Source organism: Piliocolobus tephrosceles, chromosome 14, assembly GCF_002776525.5.
Source record: "Piliocolobus tephrosceles isolate RC106 chromosome 14, ASM277652v3, whole genome shotgun sequence".
In the NCBI taxonomy this organism is placed as follows: domain Eukaryota; kingdom Metazoa; phylum Chordata; class Mammalia; order Primates; family Cercopithecidae; genus Piliocolobus; species Piliocolobus tephrosceles.
The window spans coordinates 99,562,730-99,589,872 of NC_045447.1; the positions used below are offsets into that span (position 1 = coordinate 99,562,730).

A 27,143-nucleotide genomic window follows, 5' to 3' on the forward strand; every position below is an offset into this window, starting at 1 on the left:
ATCAATTTTTTTTTTTTTTTTTTTTTTTTTGAGGCGGAGGCTCGCTCTGTCGCCCGGACTGGAGTGCAGTGGCTGGATCTCAGCTCACTGCAAGCTCTGCCTCCTGGGTTTACGCCATTCTCCTGCCTCAGCCTCCCGAGTAGCTGGGACTACAGGCGCCCGCCACCTCGCCCGGCTAGTTTTTGTATTTTTAGTAGAGACGGGGTTTCACCGTGATAGTCAGGATGGTCTTGATCTCCTGACCTCGTGATCCGCCCGTCTCGGCCTCCCAAAGTGCTGGGATTACAGGCTTGAGCCACCGCGCCCGGCCACATCAATTGTTTTTCAAGTCATTGAGAAATTTTAAATTGTAATTTTTTTTTACTTTTTTAAGACACAACTACAAAATCAAAGTAACTTTTTTCTATTTCTAAATTAAGTAAAAATCACTATATATCCACAGGGAGGAAAAAATCTTATGTGATTTCAAAAGCACTGTTGCTGCCACAAACAGAAGAGACTATTAATACACTAACAGCACGTCTCATGAGAAGTTCCCTGTGGATTTTATTAGAGGTGATAGAGTTGAAAAGAATAATGGTGAGCACTAATATCACAGCCAACTCTATTTCAACAGATAAGAAATGATTTGAACTTGCAGTTCACAGTAAAATAAACCACAGGCATTTCTCTCCTCTTCCTCTCGGGACTAGATTACAGTAAAAGTAAATAAATAAAGTTGGTTCCTCTCAAGTCCTTCTGGCATTACCAAAGTGAACAGACCCTGAAGAGGGTCCATAGGTGGGAAGTGAAGTCAGTGCCTCAGTTGCCTGTGTGTGTTTTGTGCCTTATTCTTTTATCACGCAAAAAAGGAGAATTCACTGCAGTGAATGAAGTGCGTTTTAGCACTGCTTTTTCTACTGTAGTTGGTGTTTGAATGAGATGACAATGGAAGAGATGAAGAATGAAGCTGAGGCCATTTCCATGTTTTATATGCCCTTCTATGCAGTCATGTATCCTGTGTTTAATGAGCTGGAAGGAGTAAATCTGCCTGCAGCTCTAGAATGAGTAAATCTGTCTGCAGCTAGACACCGAGACCATTTTCATTATGGCTGAAAAAGACAATGGTAAAATGTAGCTTCATCATAATCTCACACTGAAGACTTTTTGCATCATTTTTGCCATTATCATTCTAAGAATTACAAGTCAAAAGAATCTATACCTTAATGTGTCATTATATATCATTCCTTAAAATAATTGTATATATTGGTGTTGTTTCTGGCATTTTAACTTGAAAGTGATATACTGCAAGATAACATAGTTATGAATATTTGATAGCAAATATTCAATATATGGTATATATCTGTTAAACATCTCTTGAAAAACTGCATATATATGTGTGCATATATGATCAGAATATCAAGACAACATGGTGTAATGTTTAAAAAAACTTCTAACAGGAGCTTATTATAGCAGTTTATCATAAATAAAGGGCCTGGCGCAGTAGCTCACACCTGTAATCCCAGCACTTTGGGAGGCCAAGGCGGGCAACCTGAGGTTAGGAGTTCAAGACCAGCCTAGTCAACATGGTGAAACTCCATCTCTACCAAAAATACAACAATTAGCCTGGCCTGGTGGTGCAAGCCTGTAATCCCAGCTACTCAGGAGGCTGAGGCAGGAGAATCACTTGAACTGGGAGGCGGAGGTTGCTGTGAGCCAAGATCGCACCACCGCACTCCAGCCTGGGTGACAGAGCGAGACTCTGTCTCAAAAAAAAAAAGAAAAATGAAAATAAAGCAACAAGAATTCTGAAGAAGGGAGAGAGGAATGAAGGAAGGTTGGTTATGTTTAAGCCTACAGTGACAGAAAAGAAAACTACGGGGGAAGAATGAACAGGCATTCTGCTAAGAAGAATCCAGGAAACTAGTAACCTAGCACTCGGAAACAAGGACGACAGAGGAAGACTACGAAACGGGGCTAACTAAAACTTTGGAACTGCAAATAGTAACTTCTTACCTCTTCCATATCTCCATGCCCCACCACTGTGGAACATGCTCAGCAGTATCAAGCATCTAACCCCTGGCAAATAATCTTCACTAAAGAAACAGACAACTTCAAAGAATTCTGCTTTCTAGGCTTAAGAGTGCCCAGTGAAAAAGGTCAGCTCTCAACCCTATTATCCTAAGGCAGGCCAGTGTATCCCTTACAGTTCACTTTTTATTACCGAAGCCTGAAGCCAGAACACTTCAGAATAAATGAAAAATCTTGCAAAAGCTTGTGTTGATTACAATATGGTGTAATAGAAAGTGCAGGCACCTAGAAGCAGAAGTGTTGCATTTCACAAAGTTTGTGGCTTTGCCAAGCAAGAGTGATAAAGCAAGAGAGGGGCAGAGGAACTGAGAATGTATGGAAAAAAAGTGATTATAAAAACAGAGCTCAGAATTTAGGTATAATCTCCTCTTTCCTCTTTATTGAATCATTTTCATCACCATAAAATCAAGATATTTCTGTGTCTTAGGAAAAAAACTTTCTCACTCCCATCCCCCCAATCCAGCTACTGTCCCATTTCTCTCCTTCTGAAAGCAAAGACTTCGTTATGCACACTGTCAACAAGTCCTCTCTTCCAATCCTCTCTTAAACACATTCCACTCAGACTGTCCCCACCCCACCCACACCATTCTTCTCAATAACCAATGATCTCCATGTTACTAAATCCAATTGTCAATTCTCAGTCCTCATCTTATTTGTCCTATTAGCAGCATTTGATAAAGCTGACCACATCCTCTTCTTGGAAATGCTTTCTTCATTTGGCTATATACTTTGTTTCCTCCCAACCTCACTGACCACTTCCAAGTTCACTTTAATGGAATGCCCAGGGCTTAGTCCTTTCCCTGTCCTCACCTAACTACAGTCACTTCCTTGGTGATCTCATCTAGTCTTGTAATTACTCAACATTTCCACTTCAATCTCTAATAATATTACCAACTCAACACATACAAAATGGATCTGACCTTCCCTTCCAAGTGTGCTCTACCCTGGCTTTCCCATCTAAGTTAAAGACAATTCTATGTCTCCAGTTGCTCAATCCAACTTAGCTTCATCCTTGTCTCTTATCCCACATCCAATACATCGGGAAGTCTTGATAATTCTACTTTCAAAATATATCCAGAATCTGATCACTTTACCACATCTACCATGGTCAAGTAAACAACGTCACTAGTCTCCCTTCTACCTCTGACGCCCCCTACAGTTTATTCTCAACACAACATGCTTAGTGATCCTTTAAATACACTGAGGGATAGAAGAAGGAAAAAACACCTTGGGTAGATTTTTGTCACCACTCTGCTCAAAGCCCTGTGCGGCTACCCATTTCAATGACATAAAGGACCCTAGGGGAATACCCCCAGTCCTTACCTCCCTGTCTTCATATCCTACCTACAAGTCTTCTCACTCACTCTGCTCTGGATGCACTGCACTGGGTGGGCCTCCTTGCTTTCCTCCAACATGCCAGGATCTCACTTTAGTGCCTTTGTATAAGCCGTTTATTTTGCCTGGAATGTGTTTCTGCCAGATATCTCAATAACAAACTCCATCACTTCCTTTGCTGAAGTATCACCTTTTCAATACAACCCATCCCAACCATCTTATTTAATATTGCAAACTACCTGCAGACCCTAGCATTGCCCTTGCTGGAATCTACTTTGTCTTTGCTGGAATCTACTTTGTCTTCTTCCAGAGCACTTACTGCCTTCTAAAACATAATGATTCAAAAATAACTGAACAGGCTGGGTGCAGTGACTCACATCTGCAATCCCAGCACTTTTGGAGGCCAAGGTGGGAGGACTGTTTGAGCTCAGGAGTTCAAGACCAGCCTGGGCAACATAGCAAGAGCCCTTTTCTACAAAAATAAAAAAATTAACCAGGCATGGTGGTATACACCCGTAGCCACAGCTACTCAAGAAACCGAGATGTGAGGACCACTTGAGCACGGGAGGTTAATGCTGCAGTGAGTTGTGTTCACACCACTGCACTTCAGCCTGGAAGACAGAGAAAGACCCTGTCTCAAAAAATAAATAAAATAAAAATAACTGAACATTTTTGCTATGGTCTGAATGTTCATGTGCCTCCCAAAATCCATATGTGAAATGCCAACCCCCAAGTGACAATATGAGAAGTTGGGGCCTTTGGGAGATAATTAGGTCATAAGGGTGGAGGCTTCATGAACGGGTTGAGTGTCCTTTTTTTTTTTTTTTAATATACTTTAAGTTCTAGGGTACATGTGCACAACGTGCAGATTTGTTCCATAGGTATACGTTGCCATGTTGATTTGCCACACCCATCGACTCATCATTTACATTAGGTATTTCTCCTAATGCTATCCCTCCCACAGCCCCCCACTCCCTGACAGGCCATGGTGTGTGATGTTCCCCGCCCTGTGTCCATGTGTTCTCATTGTTCAACTCCCACTTATGAGTGAGAAGATGCAGTGTTTGGTTTTCTGCCCTTGTGATAGTTTGCTGAAAATGACGGTTTCCAGCTTCATCCATGTTGCTACAAAGGACATGAACTCATCCCTTTCTATGGCTGCATAGTATTCCATGGTATATATTTGCCACATTTCCTTAATCCAGTCTATCACTGATAGACATTTGGATTGGTTCCAAGTCTTTGCTATTATGAATGTCACAATAAACATACGTGTGCAAGTTATTGCCTCAATTCAGAACCTGTTATTGGTCTATTCAGAGATTCAACTTCTTCCTGGTTTAGTCTTGGGAGGGTGTATGCGTCCAGAAATTTACCCATTTCTTCTAGATTTTCTATATTTGCATAGAGGTATTTATAGTATTCTCTGATGGTAGTTTGTATTTCTGTGGGATCAGTGGTGATATCCCCTTTATCATTTTTTATTGTGTCTATTTGATTCTTCTCTCATTTCTTCTTTATTAGTCTTGCTAATGATCTATTTTGTTGATTTTTTTCAAAAAACCAGCTCCTGGATTCACTGATTTTTTTAAGGGGTTTTTTTGTGTCTCTATCTCCTTCAGTTCTGCTCTGATCTTAGTTATTTCTTGCCTTCTGCTAGCTTTTCAATTTGTTTGCTCTTGCTTCTCTAGTCCTTTTAATTGTGATGTTAGGGTGTCGATTTTAGATCTTTCCTGTTTTCTCTTGTGGGCATTTAGAGATGTAAATTTCCCACTACACACTGCTTTAAATGTTTCCCAGAGATTCTGGTACGTTGTGTCTTTGTTCTCATTGGTTTAAGGAACGTCTTTATCTCTGCCTTCATTTAGTTATTTACCCAGTAGTCATTCAGGAGCACGTTGTTCACTTTCCATGTAGTTGTGCAGTTTTGAGTGAGTTTCTTAATCCTGAGTTCTAATTTGATTGCACTGAAGTCTGAGAGACAGTCTGTTGTGATTTCTGCTCTTTTGTATTTGCTGAGGAGTGTTTTACTTCCAATTATGTGGTCAATTTTAAAATAAGTGCAACGAGGTGCTGAAAAGCATGTATATTCTGTTGATTTGCGGTGGAGAGTTCTGTAGACATCTATTAGATCTACTTGGTCCAGAGCTGAGTTGAAGTCCTGAATATCCTTGTTAACCTTCTGTCTTGTTGATCTAATATTTACAGTGGGGTGTTAAAGTCTCCCATTATTATTGTGTGGGAGTCTAAGTCTCTTTGTTGGTCTCTAAGGACTTACTTTACGAATCTGGGTGCTCCTGCATTCAGTGCATATATATTTAGAATAATTAGCTCTTCTTGTTGAATTGATCCCTTTACCATTATGCAATGGCCTTCTTGCTCCCTTTTGATCTTTGTTGGTTTAAAGTCTGTTTTATCAGAGATTACGATTGCAATCCCTGCTTTTTTTGCTTTCCATTTGCTTGGTAGATCTTCCTCCCTCCCTTTATTTTTAGCCTATGTGTGTCTTTGCATGTGAGATGGGTCTCCTGAATACAGCACACTGATGGGTCTTGACTCTTTATCTGATTTTCCAGTCTGTGTCTTTTAATTGGGGCATTTAGCCCATTTACATTTAAGGTTAATATTGTTATGTGTGAATTTGATCCTGTCTTTATGATATTAGCTGGTTATTTTGCCCATTAATTCATGCAGTTTCTTCATAGTGTCGATGGTCTTTACAATTTGGCATGTTTTTGCAGTGACTGGTACTGGTTGTTCCTTTCCATGTTTAGTGCTTTCTTCAGGAGCTCTTGTAAGGCAGGACTTCTGGTGACAAAATCTCTCAGCATTTGCTTGTCTGTAAAGGCTTTTATTTCTCCTGCACTTACGATGTTTAGTTTGGCTAGATGAGAAATTCTAGGTTGAAAATTCTTTTCTTTAAGAATGCTGAATATTACTCCCCACTCTCTTCTGGCTTATAGTGTTTCTGCCGAGAAAACCGCTGTTAGGCTGATGAGCTTCCCTTTGTGGGTAACCCGACCTTTCTCTCTGGCTGCCCTTAATATTTTTTCCTTCATTTCAACCTTGGTGAATCTGACAATTATGTGTCTTGGGGTTGCTCTTCTCGAAGAGTATCTTCGTGTTGTTCTCTGTATTTCCTGAATTTAAATGTTGGCCTGCCTTGCTAGGTTGGGGAAGTTCTCCTGGATAATATCCTGAAGATTGTTTTTTAACTTGGATCCATTCTCCCCGTCACATTCAGGAACACCAATCAAACGCAGACTTGGCCTTTTTACATAGTCACATATTTCTTGGAGGCTTTCTTCATTTCTGTTCACTCTTTTTTCTCTAATCTTGTCTTCTTGTTTTATTTCATTAATTTGATATTCAAACACTAATATCTTTTCTTCCACTTGATCGAATCGGCTATTGAAGCTTGTGCATGCGTCACGAAGTTCTCGTACTGTAGTTTTCAGCTCTATGAGGTCATTGAAGGTCTTCTTTATACTGTTTATTCTAGTTAGCCATTCATCTAACCTTTTTTCAAGGTTTTTAGCTTCCTTGAGATGGGTTAGAACATGCTCCTTTAGCTCAGAGAAGTTTGTTATTACCAACCTTTCTGAAGCCTACTTCTGTCAACTCATCAAACTCATTCTCAATCCAGTTTTGTTCCTTTGCTGGCAAGGAACTGCAATTCTTTGGAGAAGAGGCACTCTGGTTTTTTGAATTTTCAGTTTTTCTGCTCTGGTTTCTCCCCATCTTTGTGGTTTTTATCTACCTTTGCTCTTTGATGTTGGTGACCTACAGGTGGGGTTTTCATGTGGATATGCTTTTTGTTGATGTTGATGCTATTCCTTTCTGTTTGTTAGTTTTCCTTCTAACAGTCAGTCCCCTTAGCTGCAGGTCCGTTGGAGTTTGCTGGAGGTCCACTCCAGACCCTGTCTGCCTAGGTATCACCAGCGGAGGCTGCAGAACAGCAAATATTGCTGCTTGATCCTTCCTCTGGAAGCTTCATCCCAGAGGGGCACTCGCCTGGATGAGGTGTCTGTCAGCCCCTACTGGGAGGTGTCTCCCAGTCAGGCTACATGGGGGCTTGGGACCCACTTGAGGAGGCAGTCTGTTCGTTGTCAGAGCTCAAATGCCATGCTGGGAGAACCACTGCTCTCTTCAGAGCTGTCAGACAGGGATGTTTAGGTCTGCTGAAGCTGTCTGCTGCCTTTTGTTCTGGTATGCACTGCCCACAGAGGGGGAATCTAGAGAGGCAGTAGGCCTTGCTGAGTTGCAGTGGGCTCTGCCCAGTTCAAGCTTCCTGGCCTCTTTGTTTACACTGTGAGCACAAAACCGCCTATTCAAGCCTCAGTAATGGTGGATGCCCTTCCCCCTGCCAAGCTGCAGCATCGCAGATCGATCTCAGACTGCTGTGCTAGCAGTGAGCAAGCCTCCATGGGCGGGGGACCCACCGAGCCAGGCACAGGAGGGAATTTCCTGGTCTGCCGGTTCCAAAGACTATGGGAAAAATGCAGTATTTGGGCAGAAGTGTACCGTTTCTCCAGGTACAGACTGTCATGGATTCCCTTGGCTAGAAAAGGGAAATCTCCTAACCCCTTGTGCTTCCCAGGTGAGGCAACGCCCCGTCCTGCTTTGGCTCACCCTCCATGGGCTGCACCCACCATCCAATCAGTCCCATTGAGATGAACCATATACCTAAGTTGGAAATGCAGAAATCACCCATCTTCTGCATCAGTCTCACTGGGAGCTGCAGACTGGAGCTGTTCCTATTTGGCCATTTTGGAAGCTTCCTCTGGGTTGAGTGTCCTTCTAAAAGAAACCCTAGAGAATAAGCTCTTCCCTCCCACCATGTGAGCACACAGTGAAAAGGCACCATCTATGAACCATGAAACAGATCCTCATCAGATACGGATCTGCCAGTGCCTTCATCTTAAACTTCCCAGCCACCAGAACTGTTAGAAATACACATCTGGCCAGGTACGGTGGCTCACGCCTGTAATGCCAGCACTTTGGGAGGCTGAGGCAGGTGGATCACCTGAGGTCAGCAGTTCAAGACCAGCCTGGCCAAGATGGAGAAACCTGAACTCTACTATAAATACAAAAATTAGCCAGGTGTGGTAGCGGGCACTGGTAATCCCAGCTACTCAGGAGGCTGAGGCAAAAGAATCATTTGAACCTGGGAGGCAGAGGTTGCAGTGAGCCAAGATCACACCATCAACAGAGTGAGACTTTGTCTCAAAAAAAAAAAAAAAAAAGGAAAAAAAAAGAAATAAACATCTGTTCTTTATAAGCTACCTACTCTATGGTATTTTGTTATAGTAGTGCAGACTAAGACAACTTTGAAAATTGTCATTACTGAATAACCAGTGATACATGAACCTGTGTCAAAACCAATTTTTGAAAGAGCAGTTTATTTTTAAAAACTTACAAATGCTCAATATATGCCACATCATAACACAAACATTAATGCCATGCTCTACTTTATCCCAGACCCTTATCCATTAATCACCACTGTTTACTACAAAAGCAACCAAAATAGATTATTTCCTCAAGGTTGTGGGGAAAATGTGGTAAAAGTCCAAGGTTCTTGATATATCCGCATAAATACTCACATGGTATAATATCTAAGATTTCACTGGCCACTACTTGACTCTTTTTATTCACACAATAACACAGAAAACTTATTTAACAATGTGTTACATCTATTATCTTATCTCTTTCCACTGGAATTAAAACTCCATGAGGACATGGATCTTTGTTTTGCTCACTAAATGCTGCCCAAGTGTCTAGAAGAATGCCAGCATACTGCAGGTGCTAAATAAAATTTTTAATTAATGAATGCTTTTAAGTTTCCTTTTGGAAAAAATTTTACTACACAAACAAGCAAGAAAGTCTTCATTTTTAAAAATCCAGTAATATGGCAGATATGGTATACTGGCACACAGTATCTATCCCAATTTCCCTCTACTGTGCCTTCCTATACCACAGGAAGTTGAAAGTTTAAAAACTAAAAAGCATTTCCCAGACTGCCCTGCACCCTGCAGCTACACTTCCAGATGTAACTTAAGTCTACCAAATTCGTCACGTGTGAGAGATTTAGAAGATGAGCAAAAGCTGCCTGATTATAGAGGAAAGCACAGACACAGGCATGTTCAGTTTTTCTACAACAATGTATTCGAAGAGGTCCCAGAGTGTAAGGCAGGGATTCTCAACCTGAAGTCCACAAGATATTGAAGATACTGCTTGAGTTCTTTGAGGGATCAGAAATTTAACAAAAAAAATTTTTTTAATTTTTTAACTTTTGGCCGGACGCAGTGGCTCAAGCCTGTAATCCCAGCACTTTGGGAGGCCAAGATGGGCGGATCATGAGGTCAGGAGATCGAGACCATCCTGGCTAATACAGTGAAACCCCGTCTCTACTAAAAAATACAAAAAACTAGCCGGGCGAGGTGGCGGGCGCCTATAGTCCCAGATACTCAGGAGGCCGAGGCAGGAGAATGGCGTAAACCCGGGGGGCGGAGCTTGCAGTGAGCTGAGATCCGGCCACTGCACTCCAGCCTGGGCGACAGAGCGAGACTCCGTCTCAAAAAAAAAAAAAAAAAAAAAAAATTTTAACTTTTGTGCATCAAGTAATGAAAGTATTGACAGTAAATGAACAACCTAACAACTGTGTTAGAAATTAGCCATATGTGGTAGTGCACAGTAAGACCATATTTATTGGGATACAGTTGTCCTTGATAACTGGAGGTTGCTACGCACAGTGGGAGGATGGTAGGGGGCGAATGAACATCAGCCTCTCCCTCTCCAATGACCTCCCCAAACCTCCCTCTAGGCACCGCCAACTGCCTGATGTGAGCAAAAAAGTTCTACAAGTGTAATGGAAAATTGGAGAGAAATTTTGATTCTGACGAAAAGGCCAGCCACAGTGGTTTACGCCTGTAATTCCAGCACTTTGGGAGGCCAAGGTGGGAGGACTGCTTGAGCCCAGGAGTTCGAAACTAGCCTGCACAATATAGTGAGATCCCATTTCTACAAAAAATTTAAAACTTAGGCCAGGAGCAGTGGCTCACACCTGTATTCCTAGCACTTTGAGAGGCCAAGGTGGGCGAATCACCTGAAGTCAGGAGTTCGAGCCTAGCCTGGCCAACATGGCGAAATCCTGTCTCTACTAAAAATCAAAAAAAAAAAAAAAATTATCCAGGAATGGTGGCACATGCCTGTAATCCCTGCTACTCGGGAGGCTGAGGCAGGAGAATTGCTTGAACCCAAGAGGCAGAGGTTGCAGGGAGCCGAGATCATGCTACTCGCACTCCAGCCTGGGATACACAGCAAGAGTCCGTCTCAAAAAAAAAAAAGAAAATTAGCCAGTGTGGTGGCATGCACCTACAGTCCCAGCTACATGGGAGGTTGAGGTAGAAGGATCACTTGAGCCTGGAAGATTGAGGCTACAGTCAGTCGTGTTCACGCCACTGCACTCCAGTCTGAGTAACAGAACAAGACTCTGTCTCTAAAAACAAAAAAAAAAAGTTTACACCTTGCAACTCAGTTACCCCCAATGTTTTGCTCTTTGGTACAAGCTTTGTAAAACATGGACAAAATTACAATGGAATTATATCATGAAAATTTAGTTTTGTGATTTTTTTTCTCAATTAGTTTTTTGTTACGGTCTTATGTCTTATACATTAACATTTGCATTTTACAAATGCCCGATAATCCAACGTGGTAATTTCTGAGGATGAAGTGTGAGAATAGAGCCAAAGGAAAATTCCAGCAAGGTTGGTAAAGAACGGTATCTAGTGAGTCATTTCATGGCACTAGTACATCTTTACAATGCAAACTACGTATCAATGGATGTATACAGGGCTGCACTAAGTTTTCCCATACCATTTTGTGGTGCCTGTGGAAAACAACTTTACAAATACAGCAACAGTTTCAGCAAAATTCAACAGATACTTCAATACAAATTACATTCATTTGACAAGTTAAATGTCAAATGTAATGGAATCTCAAAACACACTGAATATTTTGTTTAAAAAACAAAAATGAGTGAAAAGGCTGAGGCAGCAAGTTACATAGTAGTAGAATGTATTGCCCAGCAATGGGAAAGTCACACAATTGGTGGTGAGAATCTACTATAATTATAATTAAAAAATGTAAAATTACACTGAGTAAAAGATCAGTAAAATGTTTATATGAAATACAGAAAAGAAACTGAAAAAAGTTCTACAGTACATGTTGAGCATCCCAAATCTGAAAATCTGAAATCCAAAGTGCTCTGAAATTCGGCCAGGTGTGGTGGCTCACGCCTGTAATCCCAGCACTCCAGGAGTATGAGGCGGTCAGATCACCTGAGGTCAGGTGTTCGAAACCAGCCTGGCCAGTATGGTCAAACCCCATCTCTACCAAAAATACAAAAATTAGCTGGGCGTGGTGGCACGCACCTGTAATCCCAGCTACTCAGGAGGCTGAGGAAGGAGAATCACTTAAATGCAGGAGGTGGAGGTTGACATGAGCCGAGATTGCACCACTGCACTCCAGTCTGAGCAACAGAGGGGGACTTCGTCTCAAAAAAATAAAAGCAAACCCCACTTCACAACACAGTGTTTTCTTCACAAAGAGATGCTGGTGTCAAAAGCCCTAGGAAAGGAAATTTTTAAAGTTCTAATTGAAGTTCCAAAAAAGTATTACCTTATATAAAAACCTGTTCATTCAAAAATGTTTAAAGAACTGTGTAAAAACATAGATGAAGAGCACATAAATCTACTACATACAGAAATACAGTGGCTTAGCAGAAGAATTCTCAACAGGTGTCTAAACTGAAAGATGACTTTCAGGAGTACTTTCGCAAACACAGCGGATCAGATTTTGCCAAGTATTTTGAGAATGAAGAATGGCCCAATCTGAAAACATTTGTTATCACACGAAGTAACTGAACAACTCTCCGCGAGACCTTACAGAAAATATTTTTAAGGCTAGTTGTGGTGGTTTACACTTGTAATCCCAAGTGCTTTGGGGAGACCAAGGCAAGAGGATCACTTGCGGCCAGGAGTTCTGTACCAGCCTGGGTAACATAGTGATACCTCCATCTCTACAAAAAACAAAAAAAATTTAAAAAATCAGTTGGGCATGGTAGCATATGGCTGTAATCCCAGCTACTTGGGAGGCTGAAGCAAGAGGAATCCCTGAGCCCAGGAGTTCAAGGTTGCAGTAAGCTATGACTGTATCACTATACTCCAGCAAGACCATGTCTCAAAATGCACATTTTATATATATAATATATATTATATATAGTAATATATAATTATAATATATATTTTATACATAATATATATTTTACATATTATATATGTTTACTTCAAGTGATAAGATTCTTGGAGAAAAAATCCTGTGATCAAAAAAAGGAAATCTTAAAATGTTTCCATTGTTTCTTGGGCTTGAGAGTAAGAATGTTTATCTGCAAATCTCAAGTCTTGCTGATATAGGAGAAAAATATTAAAAAGGAAAAGTAAACAGTATTTCCCTTTTCTTTTCAAATAAGTGTAAGACTGAGGAAGGAACCCTTTCTCTGAATCTTGTGCTCAGGCTGAGAACTTAACTTTGAGGAGGAGGAATTTGCTCTTCCTCCTCACTGATGATACACTCAAGATGAGATTTATGCTCTTGATTATACACTCAAGATGGGATTTACTGATCATAAAAATGTTACGGATTTCCCTGAACCAGCAATGTCCTGCCAATCATAGGAAAGTAATGAACATTTAGCTGCAAGTTTTCAACTTCTTAAGTTTTTTCTTATTTAACAAGCACCTACAGCAAGGAGGAACTGTCTCATGTCAGATAAAAATCAACACTGTGAATGCTTATTTCAAATTAAACAAAACAAAAATAGGTTTCATGTGAACAAGATGAACTTCATTCTTTTAGTTTTAAAAGGCAATTTTATTGTATATGTTAAAGTCTATAAAAGATGAAAAAGATCAAAACACACACAAATATTTTGTTAACTTGTGGACCTGCATTTCAGCCTCACCATGCCAATCAGAAAAAAAAAAAAAGTTGACTTATTTCAAAATCTTACATAAATTATGACTTGGACTATATTTTTATTAGTATCACTTTGGCTTATGGTTTTTAATAGCTTTGCTATTTGATATTGTCAATAATTTTCACGGTGTATTAGGTGCAAAAGTAATCACAGTTATTGCCATCACTTTTAATGTTAATTGTACTTTTAATTAAAAGTAATGGCAGAAACTGAGATTACTTTTGCACCAACCTAAATAAATAACATTAATTAAAAACAGCTAGTAGTAGCATACAGACAGACATACAGACCAATGGAATCAAAGTCCAGAAATAAATTCATATATCTATGTCCAGTCGACTTTTGACATGGGTGTCGAGTCCATTCAATTGAAAAAACCAGTCTCTTCAACAAATGGTGCTGGAACAACTTGACATCCACATGCCAAAGAATGAAGTTGGACCCCTATGTCACATCACACACAAAAATTTACTCAAAAGGGATCAGCAACCTAAATATAAATTAAAACTCTTAGAAGAACATATGGGGGTAAATCCGCATGCCTTGGATTTGGCAATGAATTCTTAGGACAACAAAGGCATGAACAACAACAAAAAATAAATAAATTGGACTTCATCAAAAATAACAACTTTTGTATATCAAAGGACATTATCATAAAAATGGGGAAAAAAAGTGTTAGGATGTAGAGAAACTGGAACCTAGGTATGTTGCTGGTGGGTGTGTAAGAAAATACAACTACTGTGAAAAACAGTTCGATAGTTCCTCAAAAAGCTAAACATAGAATTACCATATGACCCAGCAATTCCACTCTTAGGTATATACCCAAACGAACTAAACACAAAGACTCAAACAGATACTTTACGCCAATGTTCACTGCAGCATTATTCACAACGGTCAGAAGATAAAAACTACCCAAGTGCCCACCAATAGATAAATGAACAATATGTAGTATAAACATACAATGGAATACTATTCAGCCATAAAAAGCAATGAAGTTCAATATATGCTACAACATAAATGAACCTTGAAAACATTACACTAAGTGAATTAAAGACCTAAATGTAAGACCTGAACCATAAAACTCTTAGAAGAAAACACAGTGAACAAGTTCCACAGCACTGGTCTAGGCGATTTTTTGTATAGGATCTAAAGTATAGGCAACAAAAACAAAAACAAATGGGACTATGTCAAACTAAAAAGTTCTGCACACCAAAGAAAATAACAAAATGAAAGACAGCCTATAGGTTAGGAGAAAATATTGTGCCAGCCATACATCTAGACATATGGCTTATCTCAATATATAAGAGGTTAGTACCTTAAATATATAAGAAACACAACTCGGTAGCAAAAAAAAATGAATAACCCAATTAAAAAATCAGCAAAAGACATGAATAGATACTCTTCCAAAGAAGGTATTAAAATGGCCAACAGGTATATAAAAAGGTGCTCCACATCACTTATCAGAGAAATGAAATTCAAGACCACAATGAAATATCATCGCCTCACACCTGTTAGGATGGCTATTATCAAAAAGACAAGAGACCTAAAAGTTATTTCACAGTTCCTCCAAGATATAAAGATTTAGAAAAGTTGGGGCAGTCACTAGCAGGCAGCTGGTGCACACGAGAACAGGTCCAACATGGTTCTACAGCTAGTAAGCATAGTCCGAGGTTCCCGATCACCATAGCGTCCTAACCTCGACTGTTTCCAGATTCTGAAACAGCAGTGTGGTTCCAGAAATGGAGCTCTAGAAGCAATTTCACAATTAGATCGGAGGTTTCCTAATCATAAAAGAGATAATTCTCTTGGTTTCCCAGTTCTGTGCTAAGATGTGAGGTTTGTTCCTTAAAGCTCAACCTACTGTCTCTTTCTTCAGCTCTCCCAACTTAATTCCTCCTACGTAAGCCACTTAATGCCTATGCCAGATAATGATTTATTGCCCCTCATCTCCCAATTCACCCTTTTTGTCTGCTCTGTGAAAATGGATTTGTGCCCTTTAAATATTTTTTTATCTGCCAGCTGACATGACATTAAGCTCTGTCAGTAGAGGGCACTGGAAAGGCATTGCAAGGGAAAAGAATTGTGCTCCCTGGTTCCAGGGCATTCACTTGGCTCCAGTAGGCAAGACTTTTCCAGGGCCCTACTCCTTCAACAAGGATGGTTTTCCCACCACCAGGCTCCTCAGTATGTGCTCTTTTTCCAACAAGAGCCTAGGTAGTTTTGTAGTAGAGGTCTCTGATGAGATACCTCTTCATCAACAGCATTCCCTGGTACCCTAAGGGGTAGATTTCCAGCAAATTCCACTAGTGCTGTACCATAGCTTGAACTTGCCCTTTGACATAGCCTGGACCGTGCCCTTTCCAATAAGATCTAGGTTCATCTGGAAGATGGAAACGCACTCTATCTTAGTCTTGGGATAGTCACTGCTCCTTATATCTGCTATTCCTATATTCTTTAGCATTATCTTTACTTCTCACTGGTAAATATCTTATTACTCCAATCCCCTGTTATAGTCAATAATTCCTTATTCTTTCCCTGCTAAATTACTATGTGGTTTCTGTCTCCTGATTGAACCTATACTGATACATTCCAACAATTCTTTAAACTATTTAGCAGCTTATGGTAAACCCTCTCTTTGCTTAAGGGAGAGTGGTTCTTTCTCTACAAGTGTGTCTTCACTGTTTTATTTTTAAATGAAGGATTTGGGCTGTGTAGTGGGCAGAGAATAATACAATATCCTCAGAAATGAAATGAAGTTGTAACATCAACTTTTTTAAATTAGGAAGTGATACTAATCATGTATAGCCAGGGTCAAGAACCATTCCTAGGTCAGCCTATTCAATACTTTAATTAGAATGTTAACTTCATCTTAGAGTACTACAATTCCTGTTATGCCTAACTGCTATTTTGAAACTTAGCCTACAATGAGATACCACTTCACAACCAATAGAATGGCTAAACTTTAAAAAGACAGATAACAGCAAGTGTTAGCAAGGATGTGGGAAACTGGAACCCTCACACATTGCTGACAGGGATGTAAAATGGTGCAATTACTTTGGAAGTAGTTTAGCAGCGTTTTTTTGGGGGGGTTGCTTTGGGTTTTTTGTGTGTGTGTTTGTTTTTGAGACAGGGTCTTGCTCTGTCACTCAGGCTGCAGTACAGTGGCACAAACATGGCTCACTGCAGCCTCAACCTCCTGGGTTCAAGCAATCCTTCCGCCTCAGCTGGGACCACAGGTGCACACCACCACCCACCTAATTGTTTTTTTCATTCTTTGCAGAGAAGGGGTCTTGTCATATTGCCCAGGCTGGTCTCAAATTCATGGGCTCAAGTAATTCTCCCACCTTGGCCTCCCAAAGTACTGAGATTACAGGTGTGAGCCACCAAGTCCAGTCCAATGATTATGTTATATTTTAGTACAATCTGCAAACAGGCAAATTGATTTCACCTATTTTATTGTCATTAATTTTATCAAAAAGTATGGGTAAGAGTAACCCTACAAAAAGCTTATATATCTTTCCTGAACATGCATTCTTATCAAAACCAAACAAATCTGTAAGGTTCACACACTACTCCACAAAAGATGTTCAGACACTTATAAAAGGTCTAATTAGTTTTGCTTTGTGACATTTCCATTTTACTATCAATAAATGAGGTAGATTTGAAGAGCAGAATCCCATTACCCTTCAATTATTAAATGATTTGTTTAAAAAAACTATTCCTCAGATTTCAACTATTGTCAGACTTAAAGCCAAAATTTCTAAGTCTATACAGGTAATAAATGAGACTTAAAATCTTACCTTGAAACACACATTTTTCTCTGCCTCTAACCTATGACTGTGACCCATGTTTATAAAGAAACCACTATAACCCAAAGTCGCTCCAGCTTATATCCCAATATAAATCAAAATATATAAAGTATGAGGAATAAAAACAGCTGTATGGCATATAAAAAACAAAGAACAGAAATAGGCCCCTTCTTACTTTAGGAAGTAATTACTTTAAATGTAAAGGGATTAAATTTGCCAACCAAAACACAAAGATTGGCAGAATAGATTTTTTTTAAATGATCCAACTGTATGTTGTCTGCAGAAGACTTACTTTAGATCCCACGGCACAAATACATGGAATGTGAAAGAATGGAAAAAGATATTCCATGCAAATAGTAACCAAAAGAGAGCAGGAAGGGCTATACTAGTATCAGACAAAACAGACTGAATCAAAAAAGTTTACAAGAGAAAAAGTATATTATATATTAATAAAAGTTCAACAGAGCAAGAAGATAAAACAATTATAAACATTTACACACCAACAAAATATATGAAGTAGTTACAAATCATCAAAATATGAGGCAAAAAGTAACATAATTAAGGGGAGAAATACTTCTATAATAAAAGGTGGAGGCTTAATACACCATTCTCAATAAGGAAAAAAATAACCAGAAAGAAGTGAAGAGAGAGACGATTTGAACAACACAATGAATCAACTAGATCTAACATATATTTAGAACAAGGTACTCAACAACAGAATATGAATTCCTCTCAAGTGCACATAGAACATTCTCCAAAACAGGCCATATATTAGGATACAAATTAAGTCTCAATTGATTTCAAAAGATATTTATCATACAAAGTATGCTCTCCAACCTCACAACAGGAATAAGTTAAAAATCAATCTGAGAAAGAAAACTGGAAAATTCACAAATGTATGGAAATTAAACAACACACTCTCAACCAATGAATCAAAGAAGAAATCACTGGGTTAATCAGAAAACAGAGACAAATGAAAGCAAAGACATGACAAACCACAACTTATAGGATATAGCAAAACCAGTGCTAAGGAGAAAATTTATAGACATAAACACATTAAAAAGGAAGACAGCTCTCAAAACAACCTATCTTTATAACTAAGGAATGAGAAAAAGAAGAACTAAACCCAAAGTGAGCAGAAGGAAGAAAATAAAAAAGACCAGAGCAGAAATAATTAAAATAGAGACTAGAAAAACAATAAAGAAAATCAACAAAACCAAAAGTTGGTGCTTTGAAAAATTAACAAAATTGACAAACCTTTAGCAAGATTTAAAAGAGAGAGAGAAGACTCAAATTACTAAAATCAGAAATGAAAGGGGAGACATTATGACCAATTCTACAAAGGCAAAAAGGATTTTTTATAACAGAGTACTGTGAACAACAGTACACCAACTGGATAACATAGATGAGATAAATTCCTAGAAACACAAAACCTACCAAGCCTGAACCACAAAGGAATAGAAAATTTAAATAGACCCATAACTATTGAGGAGATTTAATCAGTAATTAAAAACCTCCTTACAGGCTCGGTCGGCGTGGTGGCTCACGCCTGTAATCCCAGCACTTTGGGAGGCCAAGGTGGGTGGATCACAAGGTCAAGAGATCGAGACCAGCCTGGCCAACATGGTGAAACCCTGTCTCAACTAAAAATACAAAAATTAGCTGGGCATGGTGGCGCGTGCCTGTAGTCCCAGCTACTCAGGAGGCTGAGGCAGAAGAATCGCTTGAACCCATGAGGCAGAGGTTGCAATGAGCCAAGATCGCACCACTGCACTCCAGCCTGGCGACAAAAAGAGACTCCGTCTAAAATAAACAAACAAAAAAACCTCCTTACAAAGCAAAGCCCTAAATCTGATGGCTTCACTGGTAAATTCTATAAAACATTAAAAAAAAAAAAAAAAGACTAGTTCTTTTCAAACTCTTCCAGAAAAGTGAAGAAGGAACACTTCCTACCTCATTCTATAAGGTCAGCACTGCCCTGATACCAAAGTCAGACAGATGCTACAAGAAAATGACAGACCAATATTCTTTATGACCATTAATGCAAAACTCTTCAACAAAATACTAGCAAACCAAATACAGCAATGTGAAGGCAAATCAAACTACAAGATGCCACTTCGTAGCCATTAAGATGGCTGCTACCAAAAACAAAACAAAAACAGAAGATAGTAAGTGCTGATGTGGATAGATTAGAATCTTTGTGAACTATTGATAGGAATATAAAATGGTGCAGCCATTATGGAAAACAGTATGAGGGTTCCTTGAAAAATTAAAAATAGAATTATCATATAATTCAGCAATTCCACTTCCAGGTATATACTCAAAAGAACTGAAAGCGAGGTCTTCTTTGGGAGGCCGAGGCAAGTGGATCACAAAGTCAGGAGACAGGGACCATCCTGGCTAACATGGTGGAACCCCATCTTTACTAAAAATACAAAAAAAATTAAGCAGGTGTGGTGGCACACACCTGTAGTCCCAGCTACTTGGGAGGCTGAGGCAGGAGATTCACCTGAACCCAGAGGCAAAGCTTGCAATGAGCCAAGAATGCACCACTGCACTCCAGCCTGGGCAACACAGCAAGACTCCATCTCAAAAAAAAAAAAAAAAAAAGCAAGGTCTTGAAGAGATGTTGACATACCTAGATTCAAAGCAGCATTATTCACAAGCAACTCAAGTGTCCATCCATCAATGGATGAATGCATAAACAAAATCTGGCATATGCACACAACAGATTATCCAGCCTTAAAAAGAAAGTCCTGACACACAGTACAACATGAACAAAGCTTGAAGACATTGTGCTAAATGAAATAAGCCAGTCACAAAAAGATAAATGCTGTATGATTGACTCCACTCATGTGACATACTCAGAGCTGTCAAATTCATAGCAACAGAAAATAGAACAGTGCCTGCCAGGGAATGGACTATGCGGGAGGGGGAGAGTAATTGTTTAATACATAGAGTTTCAATTTGAGAAGATAAAAAAAGTTCTGTAGATGTACGGTGATGACGGCTACACAACAATGTGAATAAACTTGATGCCACTAAACTACACACTTCAAAATGATTTAAATGGTAAAGTTTATGTTATATATGTTTTACCATCATTTTTTAAAATGAGTATTTTTTTAAAGACCAAAATATGAATCTTGTGTTAAAAACTGGGGAAAAAAGTTGTTTCAAATGTAAATAAAAGTTAAAATTAATGAGATTAAATTAAAAGGTGAGAGATTAGTTTTCACCATGCACCAAAAAGGAGTCTAGAAAGTGCGTTGACCATAAATTAATAAATCTAAAGAGTTCTTATAAAACTAATATTTTTTAATTCACTAAACTCTATTATATGTAGGCAGTGTTCAGATTTTTATTAACATTATCTGACCATAAATCCCCCTGGCTGACTTCATTATTGTTTTTAATCCCTCTATAACCAACATCCTTATAATCTTCATAATTTTAAATCACTTTCCCCATAAGGAAAAATGTAAGGCAAAGACAGCAAGTACCTGGCATTTCTCCATAGGGCAGCTCATCCTCAGCATGAATTAAGTGAGAAATGAGCAGAGATTAAGAAGGGAACCAGTGTCACTTTTTTTAAGCTTATGAGTTAGATATTAGTGGAGCTTTTCACATTGTGCCTTCACTGTTTAATATTTACATTCCCAAAATGTTAAATTTGAACATTTACACAGAAATGTATAACAGGTCTGATTTTTGTTTTTAGATGGTATTCAGATTACTAATACCATAATTCCATTGCATCAGCACCTGACTAAAACCATTAAGAAACTTTCTGTGAATAACCTTTACTGTAGTTAATTTTGTATGTTAAAATATTTTTCTTTAAATTTTTTAATTCACACATAATAATCATATGTATTTATGAGGTACATAGTGATCTTTTGATATATGTAATGTATAGCAATCAAATCAGGGTAATCAGCAAATCCATCATCTCAAACATTTACCATTTCTTTGTGTTCAGAGCATTTCATAACCTCCTGGCTATTGGAAAGTATATATTATCAATTACAGCCATCCTATAGTGCTAGAGAACACTGTAGAGCTTATTCCTACTACCTAGCTAGAATACTTTTTTTTAATAAAGCCTTTACCAGGTCCCAAAGCCTAAAACAAAAACAAACCAGAGACTGTCACTACCACTTCACTTCTTAATCAAAGGTTTGTGAGAAATCCTCTTTAAGATTTAAATCCAGAAGTTCTAAAAGCATGGTGCATGGGGCCCTGGGGTCCTGACACTCTTTTAGGGGACCCACAAGATGTGTGGTCCCCTATTTGTATAACACTATTTGTACAATACTAAAATTTAAAATATTAAAATTACTGTCATCTTGGACTGAATTAAAGTCACCATCAACCATCAACAATTATAAAACAACAAGAAGCCAGCCGTGGCTCATGCCTGTAATCCCAGTACTTTGGGAGGTATATGCGGGTGGATCACAAGGTCAGGAGATCGAGACCATCCTGGCTAACACGGTGAAACCCCGTCTCTACTAAAAATACAAAAAACTAGCCGGGCGAGGTGGCGGGCGCCTGTAGTCCCAGCTACTCGGGAGGCTGAGGCAGGAGAATGGCGTGAACCCAGGAGGCAGAGCTTGCAGTGAGCTGAGATTGCACCACTGCACTCCAGCCTGGGCAAGACAGCAAGACTCCACCTCAAAAAAAAAAAAAGACAAGAAAAAGTCAATGTCACTTAAGAATGTCCTTGAAACAGTAAAAGTTATTAATTTTTACACACCTTTTTATGTGACAAAATGGGAAGTTTGCATGAACCATTTCTGCTACATACTGAATTACAATAGTTGATGGTTGTCTCAAAGTAAAGTGCTTTTGTAACTGAACTAACAGCTTGAACTAGCCACTTTTTTAATGAAAGTGACTGTAAGAACGATTGACAGACTATGGTTATTCAAATTGGAATATTTTAGCAGAGGTTTTCTCAGAAATGAATAAACTGAGCTTGCTTGTCACTTTAAGTAAACAAGTCACATTTGTTGCCAATGATAAAATTTGAGCTTTCAAGCAAAAATCCGAATTCTGGAAAATTCATATCCACCATCGTCATGTCAAGACCTAAACAGCTTCCCAAAAATTTGTCTCTAATAAAATGGGTGGTGATACTAACAACCATAACTTTCTTTGATATTGCATGATGAAAGATGTCAACATTTGGAAGATCTGCATAACACTGAACCAATATTTATAAATGACCAAGGAATGATGTTACAATCTCAGGAATGGGTATAAGATCCATTCAAAGTTCAAGCCAATGGGTTTTACTAGAGCATGCAAAAATCCACTTACATGATTTCTCACTGCATCTAACCTTTAAGAAATTGCCACTTACTGAGTTTTGATATAATACCAAACAAGAATATCCACAATTATCTGAAAAGGCTATCAAAATGCTCCCTCCCCTGGCCTCTCCACCCTGTTCAGCCATGACCTGTGTGACACTGGATTTTCTCTATATGTACTTCAACCCAAACAACGTATTGCAATAGACTCGATGCAGGAGCAGATATGATAATCCAGCTGTTTCCCTTAAACCAGACAGATTTACAAAAAAAGTAAAACAATGCCACTTTTCTCACTACTTGATTTTTTGTTTTAAAAAAAAGTTGTTTCCATTAAAAATATGGTGTTTATATTAACATGTAAAGAGTTTATAATTGTCATTTTAAGCGAACTGACAAAACAATTTATATTTCTCTTTTCATTTACAATACAGTAAATATAGATAAATTCACAAAAGCTTTTTGGGGATCCTCAACAACTTTTAACAGTGTAAAAGGGTTCTGAGACCAAATGTTTGAAAGCATTTAGAGTTTTAATATTAGACCTCTGCAAACCAAGAACAAGTATGTAAATCATACTGGAGGGAAAAAGAAAAAGTTCCTAGGAAAATTATATGAAAGCTGAAAATTAACACAATGTCAAATCAAAACTGACCTCACTCTATATGATATCAATAAAAAAGAAAACAAAGAATACTTAAACTGATTTTGTGTGCCCTGGAAATAACATACAATATTCTGATCAAATAAACACGTATGTACCTACCAATATTTTGACAGATTACATTTTTGATAATGGCACATTATGGTCAAAGAAACACCCAATCATAAACTCAAAAACAGATGATTAAAAGATTAAAATAGCAGCCATCACCAACAGGAGGGACACAATCCAAAGTTCTGTCAGAAGGGACAAACAGGGATATATCAGCAGCTCTCCAGTAGCATCCCAGGGCACCCAGCTCAGGGTCTAGCTGTTCTATTTAAAACTGACTTACATGTTTCCAAGGCAGGACAGTGAGACTAAGCTCTCATTTAACCCCAAAGGAGCAAATGGGTCATAGTGGAATTAATCTGCACTAATACTGCTCCATCCGCCAAAAGTCCTTTTTCCGCTTACTAGATCCCTTTGAAGACTGAGGAAGAGCAACGGTAATAACAGCAACATGTCCTAGGCACCAGTTGCTAAATGCCAGGCACTGTGGGCTAAGCACTGTACATGTATTAATCACTTAATATTTGAGAATATCTTAAGAGTATACACTATTATTATGTCATTTTTGGAGCTCAAAAAGGACAAATAACTTGCCTTAAAAATAAATAAATAAATAAAAATAACTTGCCTAAAGTAAAGCCAGGACCCAAACTGAGCCATCTGGCTCTGAGGCCCAACCCCTTGGCCACTACACTACAGTACCCAGGCACAGTAATCAACAATAACATCTGAAGTTTAAAATTCAGGGCCCACCCTACACAATTTCTGTTGTTTATACTGAAACCCATTGCCTAAGGAAAGCTCCCATCTTGCAGATGGCCCTCTGACAGGTGCATCAGTTGCTACTCGCGCACTGTTCAACTTTCAGATAGTGGGGGACTTCAAGCAAGAAGAGCAGATTTGGGAAGATGAATACTTTGGATGAGGTTTAAAAAAATTAAGGCCAGGCCGGGCGCGGTGGCTCATGCCTGTAATCCCAGCACTTTGGGAGGCCGAGGTGGGCAGATCACCTGAGGTCGGAGTTCAAGACCAGCTTGAGTAACATGGTAAAACCCCGTCCCTACTAAAACTACAAAAAATTAGAGCTGGGAGTGGTGGTGTGCGCCTGTAATCCCAGCTACTCGGCAGGCTGAGGCAGGAGAATCGCTTGAACCCAGGAGGCAGAGGTTGTGGTGAGCCAAGATCGCGCCACTGCACTCCAGCCTGAGCCACAAGAGCGAAACTCTGTCTCAAAAAAAAAAAGAAATTCAGGCCAGGCGCGGTGATTCACGCCTGTAATCCCTGCACTTTAGGAGGCTGAGGCCAGTGGATCACCTGAGGTTGGGAGTTCGACACCAGCCTGGCCAACATGGTGAAACCCTGTCTCTACTAAAAACACAAAAATTAGCTGGGCGTGGTGGCACGCGCCTACAATCAAGAAGCTGAGGCGGGAGAATCGCTTGAACCCAGTAGGGGCAGGCTGCAGTGAGTCAAGTGCACCCACCCACTCCAGCCTGGGTGACACAGTGAGACTCCGTCTCAAAAAAAAAAAAAAAAAAATGTAGAATACAAATTACAAAATTTCGTAACTCTTGGACTTCTTTTCCTTCTGCTAATGGAAGTAAAACCATTATTATATAGTAGCCTAGCTAGACTATTCTAAAGAGAACAATGCCTCAATTCAAGTCAATTGGAAGAGCTTTATAAAAATTGCTTCTACAAAAGTTTAAATTACATTAATAGATTTAAATGTTTTGCTATGTTGGCCAAATACGAGGGTAGTGTTAAGCCTATCCACTTCATTTCCAAGTTCAGAATGAGTCTGCAGTTGTAATTATGTGATGAATTAATTCAAGGCAGAGTTTCGTGATCATTAAAAATGAACCTATAACTTCACCATAGAATTTAACTCAAGAGAAGTGGAATGGGAACATGAACAAGTCATATTAGAACTCTGCCTGCAGGATGAGAAAGAGTGGGTAAGGCATGACTTACTATCTCGCAGTAATCCTACATAGGAAATACTTACAGATCTTTTAGAGTTTTGTTTGGTTCTGACATTTGGCACAGGTTTTAAAATAAGCACCATTTAAAGTTCCTAAAATAAATCACTTCTTTTTTGGCCTACTGAACTAAAAACATTCCACAATACAATTACAAAAATAACTTTCTGGTTTTCTCAGACAACCAGTTTATAAGAATAATTCAGAGGTTCACAAAGGATAATTTGATTTACATAAAGCTTTAAAAACGGACATAAAAGGTAAGTGAAAATGAGTGATTAAGAAGACTGTTAAGGTCCTTTCTAACCACAAATTGTCATGAATTGTAATTAACCACAATTACAATTTTAAACACCTGAAGGAAAAAACCCAAATAGAATTAATACTGCCAAAGAAAATTTCCGCTACTTTCAGGCACTTGAGTGAGCTACGTTAAAACGGGAAATGGGCTTTAAATTATCAACATTCACATCGATTACACATGATGCATGAAAACTCCATTCTACAATGAGTAAACGCCCAGGAAAGGAACCCAACCAACTCCAATTGCCCTGGTGCTCATAAGAGGTTTATAAGGCACAAGGGGTAAAATTACAGTAGAGTCGAGCAAGCCTTTGGGTTATAGGAGTCCTTGAACACTTGCAATTGAGAACCCGCAATTCAGGAAGGAAGACACTAAGGAAACTCTGCACTGTCATCGAGGGTGATCCGATTCAGGTTCAAACCAAATGCTCAAGGCGACAAGTTGTAAACAGAAGACACACTTCAGCTCAAACCACCCAGTGAGAGGAAGCAAACCTGCCCATCGCCGATGCTGTGACATCGCCGATGTCACAGCAAATCCCACCTTGCTGGCGCTCAGCCGGGAACCCTAGGATTCCGATGCACAGTGGCCCGCGACCCGGCGGCCGGCTACCACCGCGGAGGCTGGGCGCAGGGTTGGGCGCGCCCGCCCCCGGCCCTGCAGCCCCTCGGTTAGACTCCCCGCGGCGCCGCGAGCTCGGGCCCGACAGGAAGGGTAGAGCACAAGAGGCGGCCTCCGCCCAGAGACCGCGCCCAATACCCTCCGCAAGGACTGGGGCGGGGGTCCACCGAGGGTCCGGGGACTGGGGAAGGCGTTTTCCAGACCCAGCCAAAGCCCCAGCCCGTCAGGGCTTTCCCTCAAGACCGAGTGCTTTCCCCTCATGCCCCGTGAAAGACATGCGTTACACAACCCGTCAGGTAAGGGGCGCAGGGATCCAGGGTCACCCCTCCTACCCCCGGGCGCCGCCGCCTGCATCTCCCGCGGCCCGGGGAGAGCCGAGGGACGGTCGGCCGGGACGCGCGGACGGCAGCGAGGCGCTCACCGGCTCAGGATGGGGCGCTGGCGGGGACCGCGAAGAGCCGCAGCACCCGGCTCGGCACCTGGAGCGCGGCGGATCCCTCGCCGCCCGCCGCCCGGTGTTTTCATACAAACCCCGGTGGCAGGCGAGGCGGAGGCGGCGGCGGCGGCGACAGCTGCGGCGGCGGCGCTGGAGGCGGCGGAACCTGCCCGCATCCCGGGCAACGTCAGCGCGGCGCCCCGCCCACCGCACGCCTTGCCAGCCGGCTCCCAGCACGCGCAGGGAGTGGGGGCGGGGCGTGCGAGGCCGCGAAAGGGGCGGGGCGGAGCGCACGCCCCCTTCCCGGCGCGTCCCCTGTTAGCCCCGCGCGCGCTCCGCCCCGCCCCTCTGCGCGCCCGACAAGAGGGAGCGCGCGTGTGGGGGCGGAGCGTGCACGGGAGCGGGAATTAGGGGCGGGTGTTCCGCTAGCTGCCGACGCCTTGTCTCCAGCAGCCCCGGCCACCGCCCCACCGTACCGAACTGCGAGCGACTCCCCACGTTCTTCAAGTCACCTTTC

At 40.4% G+C, this 27,143-nt stretch overlaps 1 protein-coding gene across 3 annotated transcripts in view; it reads right to left on the reverse strand.

Annotated features, from left to right (window-relative positions):
- AGTPBP1 (ATP/GTP binding protein 1) overlaps positions 1–26,869 on the reverse strand; it is a 196,008-nt gene extending 169,139 nt beyond the window's left edge. For 2 of the 3 annotated variants that reach the window (XM_023229531.2, XM_023229532.2), the window contains exon 1: positions 26,612–26,869. Coding sequence is in view for 1 of the 3 variants with exons in the window: in XM_023229533.2 (XP_023085301.2) it covers positions 26,612–26,802 (191 nt within the window). In the remaining 2 variants the exon portion in view is untranslated. The remainder of the gene's footprint in view (positions 1–26,611) is intronic. The other variant, XM_023229533.2, reaches the window with a different exon arrangement.
- Between the last annotated feature and the right edge of the window lie 274 nt (positions 26,870–27,143).